The sequence below is a fragment of the Microcebus murinus genome, chromosome 17 (genome assembly GCF_040939455.1).
Source record: "Microcebus murinus isolate Inina chromosome 17, M.murinus_Inina_mat1.0, whole genome shotgun sequence".
Taxonomy (NCBI): Eukaryota; Metazoa; Chordata; class Mammalia; order Primates; family Cheirogaleidae; genus Microcebus; species Microcebus murinus.
Window position 1 is genome coordinate 15,680,265 of NC_134120.1, and position 14,993 is coordinate 15,695,257.

Genomic DNA, 14,993 nt, shown 5'->3' on the forward strand with positions numbered 1-14,993 from the left:
GTTTCTGACACCTTTTAGTTTTGGATGTTTGAAGCAAGTCTTACTGAGAATACTACAGCAAGGAGAATGATACACAGGTAATGGTGGCTTTCTGCTGTGTCTAATTTGCTCATATGCAATAAGCACAGCCCAAAGAGCATTCATAATAATAGATGTTTATTAATGAAATATGAGTATGACACTAAGCAAACTAGTTATGATGCTCAAATAATGAGAAATAACATGTAGAGAAATAACACAGCTTTGAACAAATATTAAATGACATCATTGCCTTCTTAATCTCCTGCAAGGTTTTATTTTCAGGTATACTCACAGGTTCCACCGCTGTCTTTCAGAATCCCCATAAACTACACTGATGTCCTGTTTTCATGTTGTCCTCATTATTAATATACCTTTTACCTCAGTGAAGGCTTTCCCTTTAGCTTAGCTTGTTCGGAAACCTGTTTTAATTAAAGTTAGTCTACAGAGCTCTCCATACTCCTGCCAACCAACTGTCAGTCTCTCAGTGGTCGCTGACCAACCCACCTGTGCAGTGCCAACTATTCCCAGGAAAACACTTCTTACTTCAGGTAAAGATGCCCACCCAGTGAATTCGGATACACTCTACAATTGAGCAATGGAGACAAGGTCCCAGCGTCTGTCCTGTTTAGAACTGTTACCTATCACTCTTTCAAATACTCTTGTCTTTTCGGATTCAAGATTGTGCACTTCTCCCACCATTAACTTACTTTTCATGATATAAGGAGTAATACACAATGATAAAAAAATACAGGTTTTATGTTGCCTCAAATATTTATGTTTTATGTTGCCTCAAATATTTATTTTGCTACCCTTATAGTTTTACAATCTAAAATATTTTTAGTGTTTCACTTGCATGAAATTGTACTTTAGGTAAATAGTTAATTTCAACCTTAAGTTATATTATTGCAATAAAAAACTGCTAGTATTACTCTAGCAAAAGAGTATCTATAGTATTTTTATTATGTTCCACAATTTAAAAATCTAAAACTAATGTTCTGTTTGTACTACTCACCAGGATGCCCAAGATTATTTAATTCATCTAAAATGGAATAAGAGAAAATAGATTAATTTTAAGAAATATAACTGCCAATTTACCACAAATAATAAGACTAATCAAAGTAGTAACTTTTCAGCCATTAAATCAGGTTATAATGTTTTATCAGTTTAGAACTTTTCAAATTAATGAAGAAGCCATGCAAATACTGAATAAGAAAGACTACTGTTATGCACATCATTTAGGACTTCTAAGCTATTAATGTTTTTCATTAAATGACAAAACACTAAGCTCATTCATAATTTGTTCAAAGTTTTAGATATTCTGGCCAATTATGGGACAAAAACAGTCAAGAGATAGGTTTGTCTGTAGCCCCAACTATAAACTTCTTGAAACTAATTAATAATCTCAAATGATCTTTTTAAAAAAAATAAGCAAATATCTATGACATTATAGCTATCTGATTTTTTTTCTTTTAGAGATGGGGTCTTGCTATGTTGCCCAGGTTAGGCATGAACTCCTATGCAAGTGACCCACCTGAGTCCTGAGCCTCCTGAGTAGCTGGGACTAAAGATGTGCTCAACCATGCCCAGTTTATTTTTTTTTCCTTCATGAATTTAATGAAGATAAAAAAATTAACATTTAACAGTAAATTACAAATGTTATACTATTCCTAAGATGTTACACACACACAAACTTTATTCTTTTTTTTGAGAGTCTCACTTTGTTGCCTAGGCTAGAGTGAGTGCCGTGGCGTCAGCCTAGCTCACAGCAACCTCAAACTCCTGGGCTCAAGCAATCCTACTGCCTCAGCCTCCCAAGTAGCTGGGACTACAGGCATGAGCTACCATGCCTGGCTAATTTTTTTCTCTCTATATATATTAGTTGGGCAATCAGTTTCTTTCTATTGATAGTAGAGACGGGGTCTCCCTCTTGCTCAGGCTGGTTTTGAACCCCTGACTTCGAGCAACCCGCCCGCCTCAGCCTCCCAGAGTGCTAGGATTACAGGAGTGAGCCATCGCACCCGGCCCAAACTTTATTCTTATATGAGACATAAAATCAACTAAGGAGGGTATCAACCAGTGCATGAGTGTAATTTCTTTTGCCTTCAATCTTACAGACTAGACTTATTCCCAGTTACTTGGGTCAGCAGCACACCTTATTCTTCCATCCCTCTTCAGTGAGGCTGTTTGAGACATTTATAATACAGCTAGAGTCTTGTCCCTCTTGGGGTCTGCCTCCTCTGACCTCCTAAATGACTGTTTAAAATTTGTATACATGTATTCACCATTACAGTTAATCATACAGAATAGTTCCACTGTCCTAAAAAAAATCCACCTATTCAACCCCCACCCCTGATCCTGACACATAATATTTGTGCATATTTATGGGCTACATGTGAAATTTTGACACATGCATAGAATGTGTAATATTAAATCAAGGTATTCAGGATATCCATCACCTCAAACTTTTATTTCTTTGTGTTGGGAACATTTCGACTCTTTTCTTCTAGCTGTTTTGAAATACACAATAAATTATTGTTAACTATAGTCACCCTATAGTGTTATCAAATACTAGAACGTATTCCTTCTATCTAACTGTAGGCTTGTTTGACCTATATCCCAAGAGTAACCATTGACCACCCTCTCTTCATTCTCTTCCACCTTCCCAGCCTCTGGTAACTATCTATCTACCCTCTAACCTCTATGAGATCAACTTCTTAAACTCCCACATGTTAGTAAGAACATGCCTTATTTCTCTTGCTATGCCTTAGCTTATTTCACTTAACATAATGACCTCCAGTTCCATCCATGTTGCTGCCAATGACATAATTTCATTCTTTTTCATGGCAGAATAGTCTGATCAAGTATTTTTAACAAAATACGTAAAATGAAGTGGAGGACACCATGAGCGCACATGCGTGCGCATGCTCACTTGCTCTCTCTCTCCCCCTCTCTCCATATATATATATACACATATAGACACTGTTTACACACAATGTCTCAACTTTGTAGACTTTTGTAGAAAAAGATTTGGATCTAATTTTTCTATCTGAAATTTTTGGAGCAACTTCATAGCTGGATTTTCATCTCTATGTTCTTTTTTTTTTTTTTTTTTTAGATGGAGTCTCACTTTGTTGCCCAGGCTACAGTGAGTGCCATGGCATCAGCCTAGCTCACAGCAACCTCAAACTCCTGGGCTCAAGTAATCCTGCTGCCTCAGCCTTCAGAGTAGCTGGGACTACAGGCATGCACCACCATGCCCGGCTCATTTTTTCTATATATATTAGTTGGCCAATTAATTTCTTTCTATTTATAGTAGAGATGGGATCTCGCTCTTGCTCAGGTTGGTTTCGAACTCCTGACCTCGAGCAATCTGCCCGCCTCGACCTCCCAGAGTGCTAGGATTACAGGCATGAGCCACCGCGCCCGGCCCCATCTCTATGTTCTGAATAGAGTTATTTGAAAATTATTGTTTAATGGTATGTTTGCCACTGCCAAAATTATATAAGAAATCTTTCAGGTATAGAAGCAGCACAGCAAGTGTTAATTCACATGCATCACCCTGAAGAAAAACAGCAGTGCTAGCTTACATTTATTCTTAGAGGTCTTCAACATTAAGAAGTTTTAAAAACCATGCAATTAGGCAAGAATTAAGAGAGGAAGATTAGGATTTCTTACATGGCTTCCCATAGTGTTAACAAATCATGAGATTGGAACTCCCTTATGTGAGAGAATTCTTGTTCACAAGTATTAGGATGATAACAGTAATTATAGTATTTCAAAGTGATACCACAGAGACACAAAGGACAGGAAAATCAGGAAATGTAAGATTTAACATTATTTTCTTACTTTACCCAAGTTGAGCTTAAGGTTGTGTTATAAAGAGGCAGAAATTGAAAAAATACTTTGCTGTCCACAAACCTAATTTTGCAAACCAATGTGACATCAGGCTAAGAAAAGTGACCTAAGTTTTTTTCTTTTTTTTTTTTTGTGAGACAGAGTCTCGCTTTGTTGCCTAGGCTAGAGTGAGTGCCATGGCGTCAGCCTAGCTCACAGCAACCTCAAACTCCTGGGCTCAAGCAATCCGCCTGCCTCAGCCTCCCGAGTAGCTGGGACTATAGGCATGCGCCACCATGCCCAGCTAAGTTTTTCTATATATATTAGTTGGCCAATTAATTTATTTCTATTTATAGTAGAGACGGCGTCTCGCTCTTGCTCAGGCTGGTTTCGAACTCCTGACCTCGAGCAATCCGCCCACATCAGCCTCCCAGAGTGCTAGGATTACAGGCGTGAGCCACCGTGTCTGGCCACTAAGTTTTAAAACTTACTTATTACAATTTAAGTACAATATTTTAGTTAATTAAAACAAATGAGAAGTTTATGCTGAAAAAGATTTTTAGTTCTCTTTCCATATAGTAAAGGTGACATGGCAGATTAATCTACAGCTTTGTAGCTTCAAAAAAATACTATAAATTTTTTATATTAAAACAGAATATTTATAATTTTAAACATATAAAACGTGTGTTAAATAAATTTCCTGTCCTGAAACTTTTATAGAAACTATATTTGCATTTGAGAGGCATCTCATCATGGCTAAAGGATAAAATAATCTAAACAAACATCCATGACAGGATAGCCACCTATCTTTTTTAACAAATTTTATGCAGATAAAAATTAACATTAAGAATTAATTACAAATGGTCACTACTCAGAAGATACTATACAGAAACTTTTTTCTTATATGTGATAAGAAGGCAACTGAAGATTAGTTATTGTAATAGTGTCTGTGGCAATTTATAAAATTTCAAAGACTAAGATATAATACCCCTCAATCATAATCCTTTCTTAGAGCTAGTATTTTTTCCATTACTGCACTCAGTAAGCTAAGAGCACTGCACCAATCCCGAGAATAACCAGCATGCAGGAGATTTGGTTTCAAACCAAAGTATTACACTACCTTCAGTGCACTCCACTGCCTCATCTGTTCTTCCTTGTTTCAGAGAAAACAAATTTGAATATACTGTAATTCATGATCTTAGGAAGGGCAGCCATTAAGCACACAGATAAATATCATAGAGATATACTGGCAAAACAACATGTGCATCAAGGTCAACATGCATTCTATTACAGCATAACTATACTTGTGATAAGCTTAAGCAGAATTCCCAAATTATGCAGTTCACAATGGGGACTGTTGATTAATAATCATTCTTACTTCATTTGTCTATAATGTTTGTTTTAAAATGTTTTATTAGAACTCTTTTTCACTAAATTAGTATTTTGTAGCTAAAGCTCTGAAGAATACATTTTAGCCATAAATGTTTAAAATAAACTATAAAATTAAATAACTAAAATGATCTAAATAAAATAAATAGCTTTTTCCCCTGGTTCTTTTTGCTTTTTGTATGTGAATCTAGATTATGCATTTAGTATGCATTGTCTCAAATTTCATAACTCCTGATACTTAACACACAAATAGTATGGGGTAAAAAGAATTTCCTTTACTTAAATGTTTCAGTTTATATAGCTCATATTAAAGTCGACTTGTGAGAACACTGAGTAACACTGCTTACCTATGATGATTTCTACCTTCTTGCTATCTTGACTGTCTCGATCATTATATACATGACACCAATAGGTTCCTTGATGTTCCAAATCCACATAAGGCACCTATATCAAGATCAGAACATACACATATTTCCTCTTCAATTTTAATTTAAATTGGCTTGGAGAAAAAGTCATTTTGTGTTTTAACAAAACTCTCTAAAAGATAACATTCAGAAGGCTTTAAATATTGTTAGATTAGCTTCATTAGGTTAAATACTAGTAAGCAAATGATATAATGATTCTATTAGTGGTTAAGTTTGATGCAATACTATTTGACATTTTGCATATAAGCCCATGATAAATTCTAGCACTTTTGCAAATATAAAAGCTAATATTAAATCATAGAGACTTTAAAATACTGAAAATATTAAATAACAAAAAATGAGTTTTAATGTTCACCTAAATTTCAACTGTACAATTTGTTTTACATATTAATCCCCCAAAACACTCCCCAAATCAACTTCCTACCATGTATAGCTTTTTTGTCTCATGTGTTAATGGTGATTCATTTTTGAACCACTGGTAGTGAGGAATAGGGCTTCCAATAGCAACACACTGTAAAACCAACGTGCTGCCTGGCATCAGCTTCTGGGACCTTGGTTCAACACAAATTTGCAACTTGGATTCAGAGATGCCATCCAAACTTCCTTGAAAAAGCTCTAGGTTAGAAATAAAAACAAAATTTTTCTATAATTAGAAAAAAAATACATGTCCAAGTTCACCCCTCATTTGTTATAGTCTTTAATAACATTTCCCAAACCATGTTTCACAAAACTATAGCACTTCTAGAAATATTAAGAGATGTTCTATGGACAAAAGAATGCCATGAACAAATAAATTTAGAAAATTCTGGGCTAAACAAGGTTAAACACGTTTCTCTATTGTAGGACTTTCAATGTTAGTATGCACTATAAATTAAACTGAGGAATATAGTTCAAGTGTTTTCCAAATGTGTCTGGATGAAGCATCTTTTTGATGGAGCAAATAACTTATTAACATCTTCAATGATATTCACATTCAACATGGAAAGCTTTATGTTCTGTTCTTTGACTTACTGAAATAAGAAGTTTTGTTATCAGCACTGAATATAAATGGAAAGGTTATCACTAACATTTCTTCCCTAGGCAGATATCAGAAACAATAATACTCATTTACTATTCTTTAAGTTCCTTGAGGGTGCAAGGCTTGTCAGTCTGATGCAGTACCAAGTCTCTACTATGAAACTCAGTGTCTAACACATTGCAGGTGATCAATAGTTGTTAGATATGATTCCATTTATAACTATGTTAAAGTGTATTACATGCATAGAAATAGTCTAGAAAGATATAAATTGCTCTCTTAATTAATCGTGATTATATCTGGAGACTTTGTTCCACTCTCAAACAGGCACCTTACCTGGGATTTGATATCCTGTTCTGGGCCACCACAGACACCGCCCCCCCCACCTACTCAAATGTCCACCCTGCTTGGCCCCACCTTTAGAACTGAATGGATGAGAAGAGTAAGCCAGCTGAATGTTTTACAAACTTTTAAGGGCAGAGTGTGAACTGGCATTAGTGTGACCAGTAATCTTAGGCAGCCTGGGTCAGAGGGTTTCCCAGGATGCAGGTGGTAATGTAAAATGGTAAGACTATTTTGGAAACGATTATATTTGGCAGTTTTTAAAGAAAATTAAACACACATCTACTCTGTGACTCAGCAATTCCACTTACAGGTAATTATCCAGAAGAAATAAAAACATATTTCCAGAAAAAGCCTTTTAAGTGAATGTTCATAGCAGCTTTATCCACAATATTCCAAAACTGGACACAAACTTAGTTATCAATAAGACAATAAACTAACCTATTCATATAATGGATTATTACTCAACAAAGAGAGGACTAACTGCTGATATACCTAGCAACATGAATAAATCTTAAAAATTATGCTGAGTGGAAGTAGTTGGATATAAAAATATATGTATATGACTCTATCTTAAATTCTAAAACAGGGGTCCTCAAACCACGGCCCGAGGGCCACATGCAGGCCTCCTAGCACATTTATCCGGCCCTCTGGGTGTTTTTGCCGCCACTGCCCGTCCTGCTTAGCAGCCGACTCATCCCGGGCCCACAGTGCGCACTCTCCAATGGACTGAGGGACAGTGAATTGGCCCCATTTAAAAAGTTTGAGGACCCCTGTTCTAAAACAAGGAAAACTAAAATCAATTTGTGATGAAAGAAATCAGAAGAGTGACTACCGGTGAGAAGGGCAGGCATTGGCTGGGAAAGGGCACAAGTGAACTCGCTCAGCTAATGAACATGTTCCACATTTTGATGTGGGTGTGGGTTAAACAGATATGTATTTGTTAAAACTCACTGGATTGTACACTTAGGATCTGTATATTGTGTTGTATGTAAATTATACCTAAATAAAAATAGGATGGATGGACACGCTTGAAGCTCTTACTCGAGGGGGCAGGGGGGCATGGGCAATATATGTAACCTTAACACTTGTACCCCCATAATATGCTAAAACAAAAAATAAATTAAAAAAAATAAAATAAAAATAAAAACAGGATGAAAAAAATTAAAATTGAGAGAGGTACATGAGATACTTTTTCTTTGAAGAAAATCGTGATATTCTTTTATTCTCAACAACCCTGACATTATTTATTTGAGTTTAGGAAAAGGCTAAAAATGAGAGAGAAGAATGGAAGGCAGACTTTAACAAAAAGTCTGTTTCCCTCTCTATTTTGTTTAGCAAACACAACAAAGAATATGGTCTTGATTGTGCATGTAAATAAACAAAATATATCTGATGGCTACTCTAAGGAGTAGACTGGGTCATTATCTCGATCAATACTAGTTATAAGACTAAAAAGATAGAGCACGATGAGTAGATGAATGATGAAAGTTTTGTTGCACTGAATGACATACTACATGGCCTTTAGTGCTGACATCAACTCTAGAGTTTTTCCACAACAGAAATGTTCAGGAGCAATACAATGATTTGGGAGAAAACAGACATTATAGAAAGGAGCTGAAAAGTAACAGCAACACTATGTTAGATAAGAGTTTTTTCTCCTCCCAAACCAGAGACCACAACATTCAAATCCACAACAAACTGACCTCTAGTTGACTCACACCCTAATCACAGAACTCAAGACCATCATGTCTTATACTTTTTTTGTTTCTCTACTCTACTTTTTACAATGATAGTATTCAGCACTCATGAGTAACTTCAAGAAGTAGCATTTTCCCATGATGTTAGTTTCACAATCTGTTTCTTAAATAAGGAAAAGTAAGTTTTGGCTATAATGAACCCTTCAGAGATTTTTAGATAGCCCTGAATGTGTGCTTTAAATATGAAAATATTAAATGCTCTTGATGGAAATGTACCCATCTCTGACTAGTGAAACATAATTTACCCTGGTTTTTCATTCTGTTGACAAACATCTATTGAATGCCTATTGGTGAAGTGTTTGGATTCATCAAAGATTGTTAAGACCCAGACTTTCCCCTCAGAAGCTTAGTCTAATAGGCAGATAGGCCTGACAATAACAACAGAAAGATAGAAGTATGTTCAAAACGTTAACTTTTGGGAGGAAGAGAAAGGCAGCAAAGAAGGCTCTGAGGAAGTCTTTCTGCTTCCTACTGCAACAGGTAATCATTCCTTCCTGATCATTCTGTAAGTAATTTGGGTCAGGGGCTCTCTCTAATGCTCAGTTTAGAACAGCTTTAATACCTAAGCCCAAGACTGTGCCTCATGAAGGTGTTCAATGAATAGCGGTCACTCACTGATGAGTGACCGCTACCTGCCAAGGCTGTGGTCTAAGAACTAGAAAGACAAAAGGGAACTATGAGCTACTCTTTACCCCTACACAACTAGGCAAACAAATAATTTTAAAAGTAATGCAACAAGTTCTATAATAATAGAGGTAAAATCAGAAGGCCAAGAGACTAGAAGAGGAAGCTGAGGCTTGAAAGAATCATGAGAGTATGCCAGGAGAAGAGGTATTCCAGATGGAAAGATGAACTGACGCAAAGATGTGAGTTGTGAATAAACAAGGCATATTCAAGACAACAGGAGTGGCAGGAGAAATGAAGCTTGAGTACATACAGGTGCCATGCATGAGGGTAGCTAATGGGCCATGAGGGAAGGAAAGGTTGAAGAGGTCAGGCACAGGAACCAGACTGAGGAGGGCCTATGTCATCCTGAGATCTGCACACACATGTGTGTATGTGAACACACAGAGAAAGACAAAGCATATGGAATCAAATCTTAACAACTGTTGACATTATATTGGATGAAGTACATTTGTGAGCTTTTGGCACTCTGAAATTATCTAAAAGTAAACATTTAAAATAAAACAAAATAAGGCAATCCTTGTCCCAACATTCAACTTCTTTTATCACTTACCCTGGAAGCTTTCTGTTACATCTGTGACATCGCAAACATCTAGCTGTGACCACTTGCTGAATTCAAAGGTGAAATTATTATTAACTCGACAGACATAAAAGCCTGCATCTTTTACATGCACCGTGTTAAAAATAAGTTCTGATGTATTTCCATATGGAATCTGTGAAAGAATCAATAAGAGAATAAGTGAATGAACTCATCAAAAACATGTCTTATAAAATATACTGTGGAAAATCTATGATTTCAGTATGGAGACTTGAAAGTATGTCTTGTTCTCCCTACCCCCACCAAGTTCTAAAATATTTTTGAATTAAAAAACAAACATTTTTGAGTTATTTAGGACTAAAGTATTAAAAATCCACAGTCTTTTATAAATCAATTAAGTAAAGTTGCCCTCATATATCTTCCAAAAGCTAACAGAAAACCATGTGTCATTTAAAACAGTTCAATCATTGAGTGCTGAAAAGATCTAGAATCACAATGTTTATGAGTTAAGCAGCCATACAATAGGACAAGCACCACCATGGTTAGACATGACTATGATTTTCGGCTCTAACCAAATTAGCTGTAAATTCACAGACAAGTTAGTTCACTTTGAGATTTCACTTTCTGATCTGCAACATTCTCTAACAGGATAGAATCCTCAACCAAACAATATCCACTCTCTTTCCAGGTCTGGGCTGAGAAGGGCTAAGGAAAGCTATCAGTGTTGAGGGGAGCAGCCACCCACGGGTTCCCAAACTCTTCCCCAGGGCTCCATCACCCCAATAATGTTTCTTTCACTTTTTCTGCTCACAGCAATGTATCAGCTACACAAACTTTGGCACATTGTTAAGGGGTTACCCAAGTGTCTCATTATATTACAATAACTCCCTTGCAAAGGGTAGGTTGAGCATTACAAATCTGAAAACCCAAAATCTGAAATGCTCCTAAATTTGAAGCTTTTTGCACATCGACATGACACTCAAAGGAAATGTTGATTGGAGCACATGTAATTTTGGACTTTCAGATTTGGGATGGTCCACCAGTAAATACATAATGCAAATATTCCAACATCTGAAAAAAAAAACTGAAATCTAAAATACTCCTGGTCCCAGACATTTCAGATAAGGATATTCACCCCTTTTCCTCTGCAATCCCCAACCAGCTGAAATCAACTCTCTCCTTCTCAGTAACTGCACCAGAGCAGGACCACTCTGCTGAAGGCATGACAACTGGGCTGACAGGCTGCATTTAGCACTGCTTGACGATCCTATGCTATCCTGGTAAATCTGCTCTCCTACTAGATTATTAATATATACTCGCTCTGCCTCCTCAAATCTCCGGCAATCCTACCTTCTCTTAGGCATTGACTTCAGATAAAAATTATACCTTTTCCTGCCACCAAATCACAGACCTATCCCTCCTGTTAAAATGGAAGATGCATTTTCCTAATAAAGGCTACATGAGCTAAAGATCTATGGGGATCCACTCAGATCCTCAGGGTTGGTATGAAGATTACATTAAACTGAAGACATGTGAGATTCAACAGAGGCAGAAACAAGTCTTCTCAGTCTCTCCTTATCTGACTACAAGCAGAAAGTTCTGGGAAATGATGAGGCCGCCATAAATTCCCTCTTGGGGCAGCTTTTACTCCCAGAAAGGAGACCAAGAGTAAAACCCCTTTATGGCCACAAAGAAGGGGAAAGACCACTGGCACATGCACAAATAAACATGATCACAAACTTTCCTATTTCCTCTTGCTCTTCTAGAAACTCATTTGTCTTTCCAGAAGAAACCTATTTATTCCCTCAGAGGCTCCCCAACACCTGTCTTTTCCCTACTAAGTTATAACTTAGCTATTTAGCCAGTTATTTCTTTTGTAAGCTCCTGTATGCATATAAGTAAACTTTTTCTCCTGTTAATCTGTCTTCTTTCAGTTAATTCATGGGCCCCCAGGTACTGAACCTAAGAAGGTAAAGTATTTCCTCCCCCCAAATTCCATCTTCTCTTGACCTTGTTCCTACAATTTTTTTCTCTTTACTTTAGCATCTACTTCCCCCCTTTACTATATTACTCTCAAAAACATACTCTAGAATCTTCTATCTTAAATAAACCAAAACACCAAGCAAGCTTCTCCCGCCCCACTCTTTCTCTTTGCAGCACTGAAGAAGCTGGCCACCTCTTTCTTCTTGAAACACTTTCCTCTCTAGACTTCCACACCATCCTCTCTTGGCTTTCCTCCTATCTCTCTGGCAGATTCCTCTTAGTTATCTCCTTGCTGGTTCCTGATCCTACATAGCTCTCAATGCTGCCTCCCCAGACACCCAAACTTCCCAGCTGATTCATCTAGATTGTACTAGGCACTTCAAATTTAACATATCTAAAGTCAAACTCTTGAATTTTCTCCCTAAACCTGGTCCTCTTCAATCTTCGACATGTCCCTGATGCTCAAGCATAAAACCTAAGGGTCATCTTGATTTCTCCTCCTTTCTCCTCATGCTCACATCTAGTCTGTCACTTGGGTTAAACACATTTCTAAAATACATACTGAATCACGCACTATGATCCACCGCCACTGCCATACCCTAGAGCCCACACTACTGCTATTTCTAGTCAAGCACAGGCATTAGATAGCTGGGCTTCTTGCTGTTTTCTGCTTCTTTCAAGCAGCAAACATAAATCCTATTGCCTTACTTCCCTTGCTTAAAACCTTTAGTGGCTTTTCACCTCCTTATATCACCACCCTGTTGGTTTTCCTCATAGCTCTCCACTCACAGAACTGACTATATGTGCTTACTGTTTGTCTCCCCACCGCAGTGTGATGCTCTTGCTCTGGCGTAGAGAAGTGCTGAGACCTGGTGGTCACTGCTGTATTGTCATGCCTTAGAACACGGCCTGGCACAAAACAGGCACTCAACAAACACTTGTTAAATGAAAATCTCCTACACCTACAATAGACCTATCAACAACCTATAAACATGACAGTGGTTTGACAAAACTTGACTTGTTAAGAGTTTTTAAATCCATTACAACTATTCCAATCTAAGACACACACCCCCACCCCCTACATTTCTACCTTTCTCTAATCAGGACATATTTTACAAACAATACACATAAATGTAGCAAGTTTTACCCAATTCTTCAAAAGTCATTCATTAAAATGAAAACAATGTTACAATTAAGAAAATATGGTAAAAAATACCTTTAGCTACCATCTCTCAAGAGCCTAGGCACATAAAACATCCTGTCTACTTAATTCTCACAACCCTTTATGATAGGAATTCATGTGGCTAACAAGTGTCATCAGGGTTCCAACACAGACCTCTCTGGTGCCAAAGCCTATATGCAATCTTTTTACTACATTCCACAGTTCTTTTACCTTACGTCTGTGTAAGAGATAGAAATAAAAAATTACATAATACCACAAAATCTTCTATCACATGAAGTGATCCAATTAAAAGGAAAATCATAATCTGAGAACAGCTCTTTTATTTAGTTTTAGATTTGCAAATGGAGACTAGGCATCAAGTTTGGAAGGAAGCTGAAATACTGTGCCTGAGGTTGTGACTAAATATGGAGTTGAGTTTTCAGATGTAACTGAGGAGGGAAGAGGGTGAAGGAAGAGGGATGTGAGAGAGGAAGGGAAAAGCCCACAAAAGTGAGATTCAACATGGGGCAGCCAGACCACTGAGAACCCCGCAGTGGCAGGTAGTTTGAAGAACTCTGAGGAAAAGAGAATTCTAATATTTGATTATAAGTTATCTGTGGAATGGTGCAGGGATACAATCCTTCCACAAAAGGAATAAATGCCCCACTCTGTCTACCTGAATTTTACTTTAGAATCTACACAATTCCTAAATCTTTTGATAGAACACAGTTATGTGGAATTCTTAAGAAAATAAGATATTAGCTTTCCATGTAGCCTTGAAAATCTTTTAAAGATTTTGGTTGAAATACATCTGTTGCAAAAAGTTTTGTATAGATATGTAAGAATGTACTGGTGAGGTTTCCATACTTGCTAATGTTGATGTCCTATGTAATCCCTACTTTCTAAAATTTTTATTGTTTTGTTGTTTTTTTTTTGAGACAGAGTCTCACTCTGTTGCCTGAGCTAGAGTGCCGTGGCGTCAGCCTAGCTCACAGCAACCTCAAACTCCTGGGCTCAGGTGATCCTCCTGCCTCAGCCTCCTGAGTAGCTGGGACTACAGACATGCGCTACCATGCCCAGATAATTTTTTTCTATCTATTTTAGTTGGCCAATTAATTTTTTTCTATTTTCAGTAGAGATGGGGTCTCGCTCTTGCTCATGCTGGTTTTGGACCCCTGACCTCAAGCAATCCACCCGCCTTGGCCTCCCAGAGTGTTAGGATTACAGGTGTGAGCCACCGCATCCGGCCCTCTACAATTTTTAGAGTGGAGAAGTGATTTCATTACTAATGTTTACAAGTTTTTGGTGAGACAATTTTGGAATTGTCTTACCAAAATAATAATTATTGAATACTTCAGCAATAACCTAGCAATGCCTATCAGACTCTTAAACCAAAGTCTTAAAACCACATTTAGGACAATAATAATTTCCTATCATTCTCTCTTCTTATTATAGAAGAATTAAAAGACATTAAAAATACCTCTTTATTCATTTTGAACCATTGATATTGCACAAAAGGATGTCCAGTTGCCCGGCAACACAGTTTCACAAACTGTCCAGCCAAGACTGCCTTTGATTCTGGGTTTACAACGATCTTTATTCCTGAAAAAAAAAATTAATAAATAAAAATAACAGAAGAGGGATTTTCATTGTTTATGTATCTGAAAACAAAAAATGAAATATTCTGGAAATAACCTACATATTTATCTGTTATAAATCACCCATTCACATCTTCTTCCCCAGGCTTTGTAAAACCATGAGGAAAGAAACTTACACTTACCCAGGGAACTTTGATCTCCTGTACTTCCCCATGATTACGTGAGAAAATTATTTGCCATAT

At 37.1% G+C, this 14,993-nt stretch overlaps 1 protein-coding gene across 2 annotated transcripts in view; it reads right to left on the reverse strand.

Annotated features, from left to right (window-relative positions):
- The window catches only part of MALT1 (MALT1 paracaspase), a 65,692-nt gene that overhangs the window by 30,218 nt on the left and 20,481 nt on the right, over window positions 1-14,993 (reverse strand). Inside the window, exons 3-8 of one of the 2 annotated variants that reach the window (XM_012745516.3) lie at window positions 14,634-14,755; window positions 10,024-10,183; window positions 6,094-6,284; window positions 5,592-5,688; window positions 4,976-5,008; window positions 1,034-1,060 (exon numbers count right to left, since the gene is read on the reverse strand). In XM_012745516.3, coding sequence (XP_012600970.2) covers window positions 1,034-1,060; window positions 4,976-5,008; window positions 5,592-5,688; window positions 6,094-6,284; window positions 10,024-10,183; window positions 14,634-14,755 — 630 coding nt within the window. The remainder of the gene's footprint in view (window positions 1-1,033; window positions 1,061-4,975; window positions 5,009-5,591; window positions 5,689-6,093; window positions 6,285-10,023; window positions 10,184-14,633; window positions 14,756-14,993) is intronic. The other variant, XM_012745518.3, reaches the window with a different exon arrangement.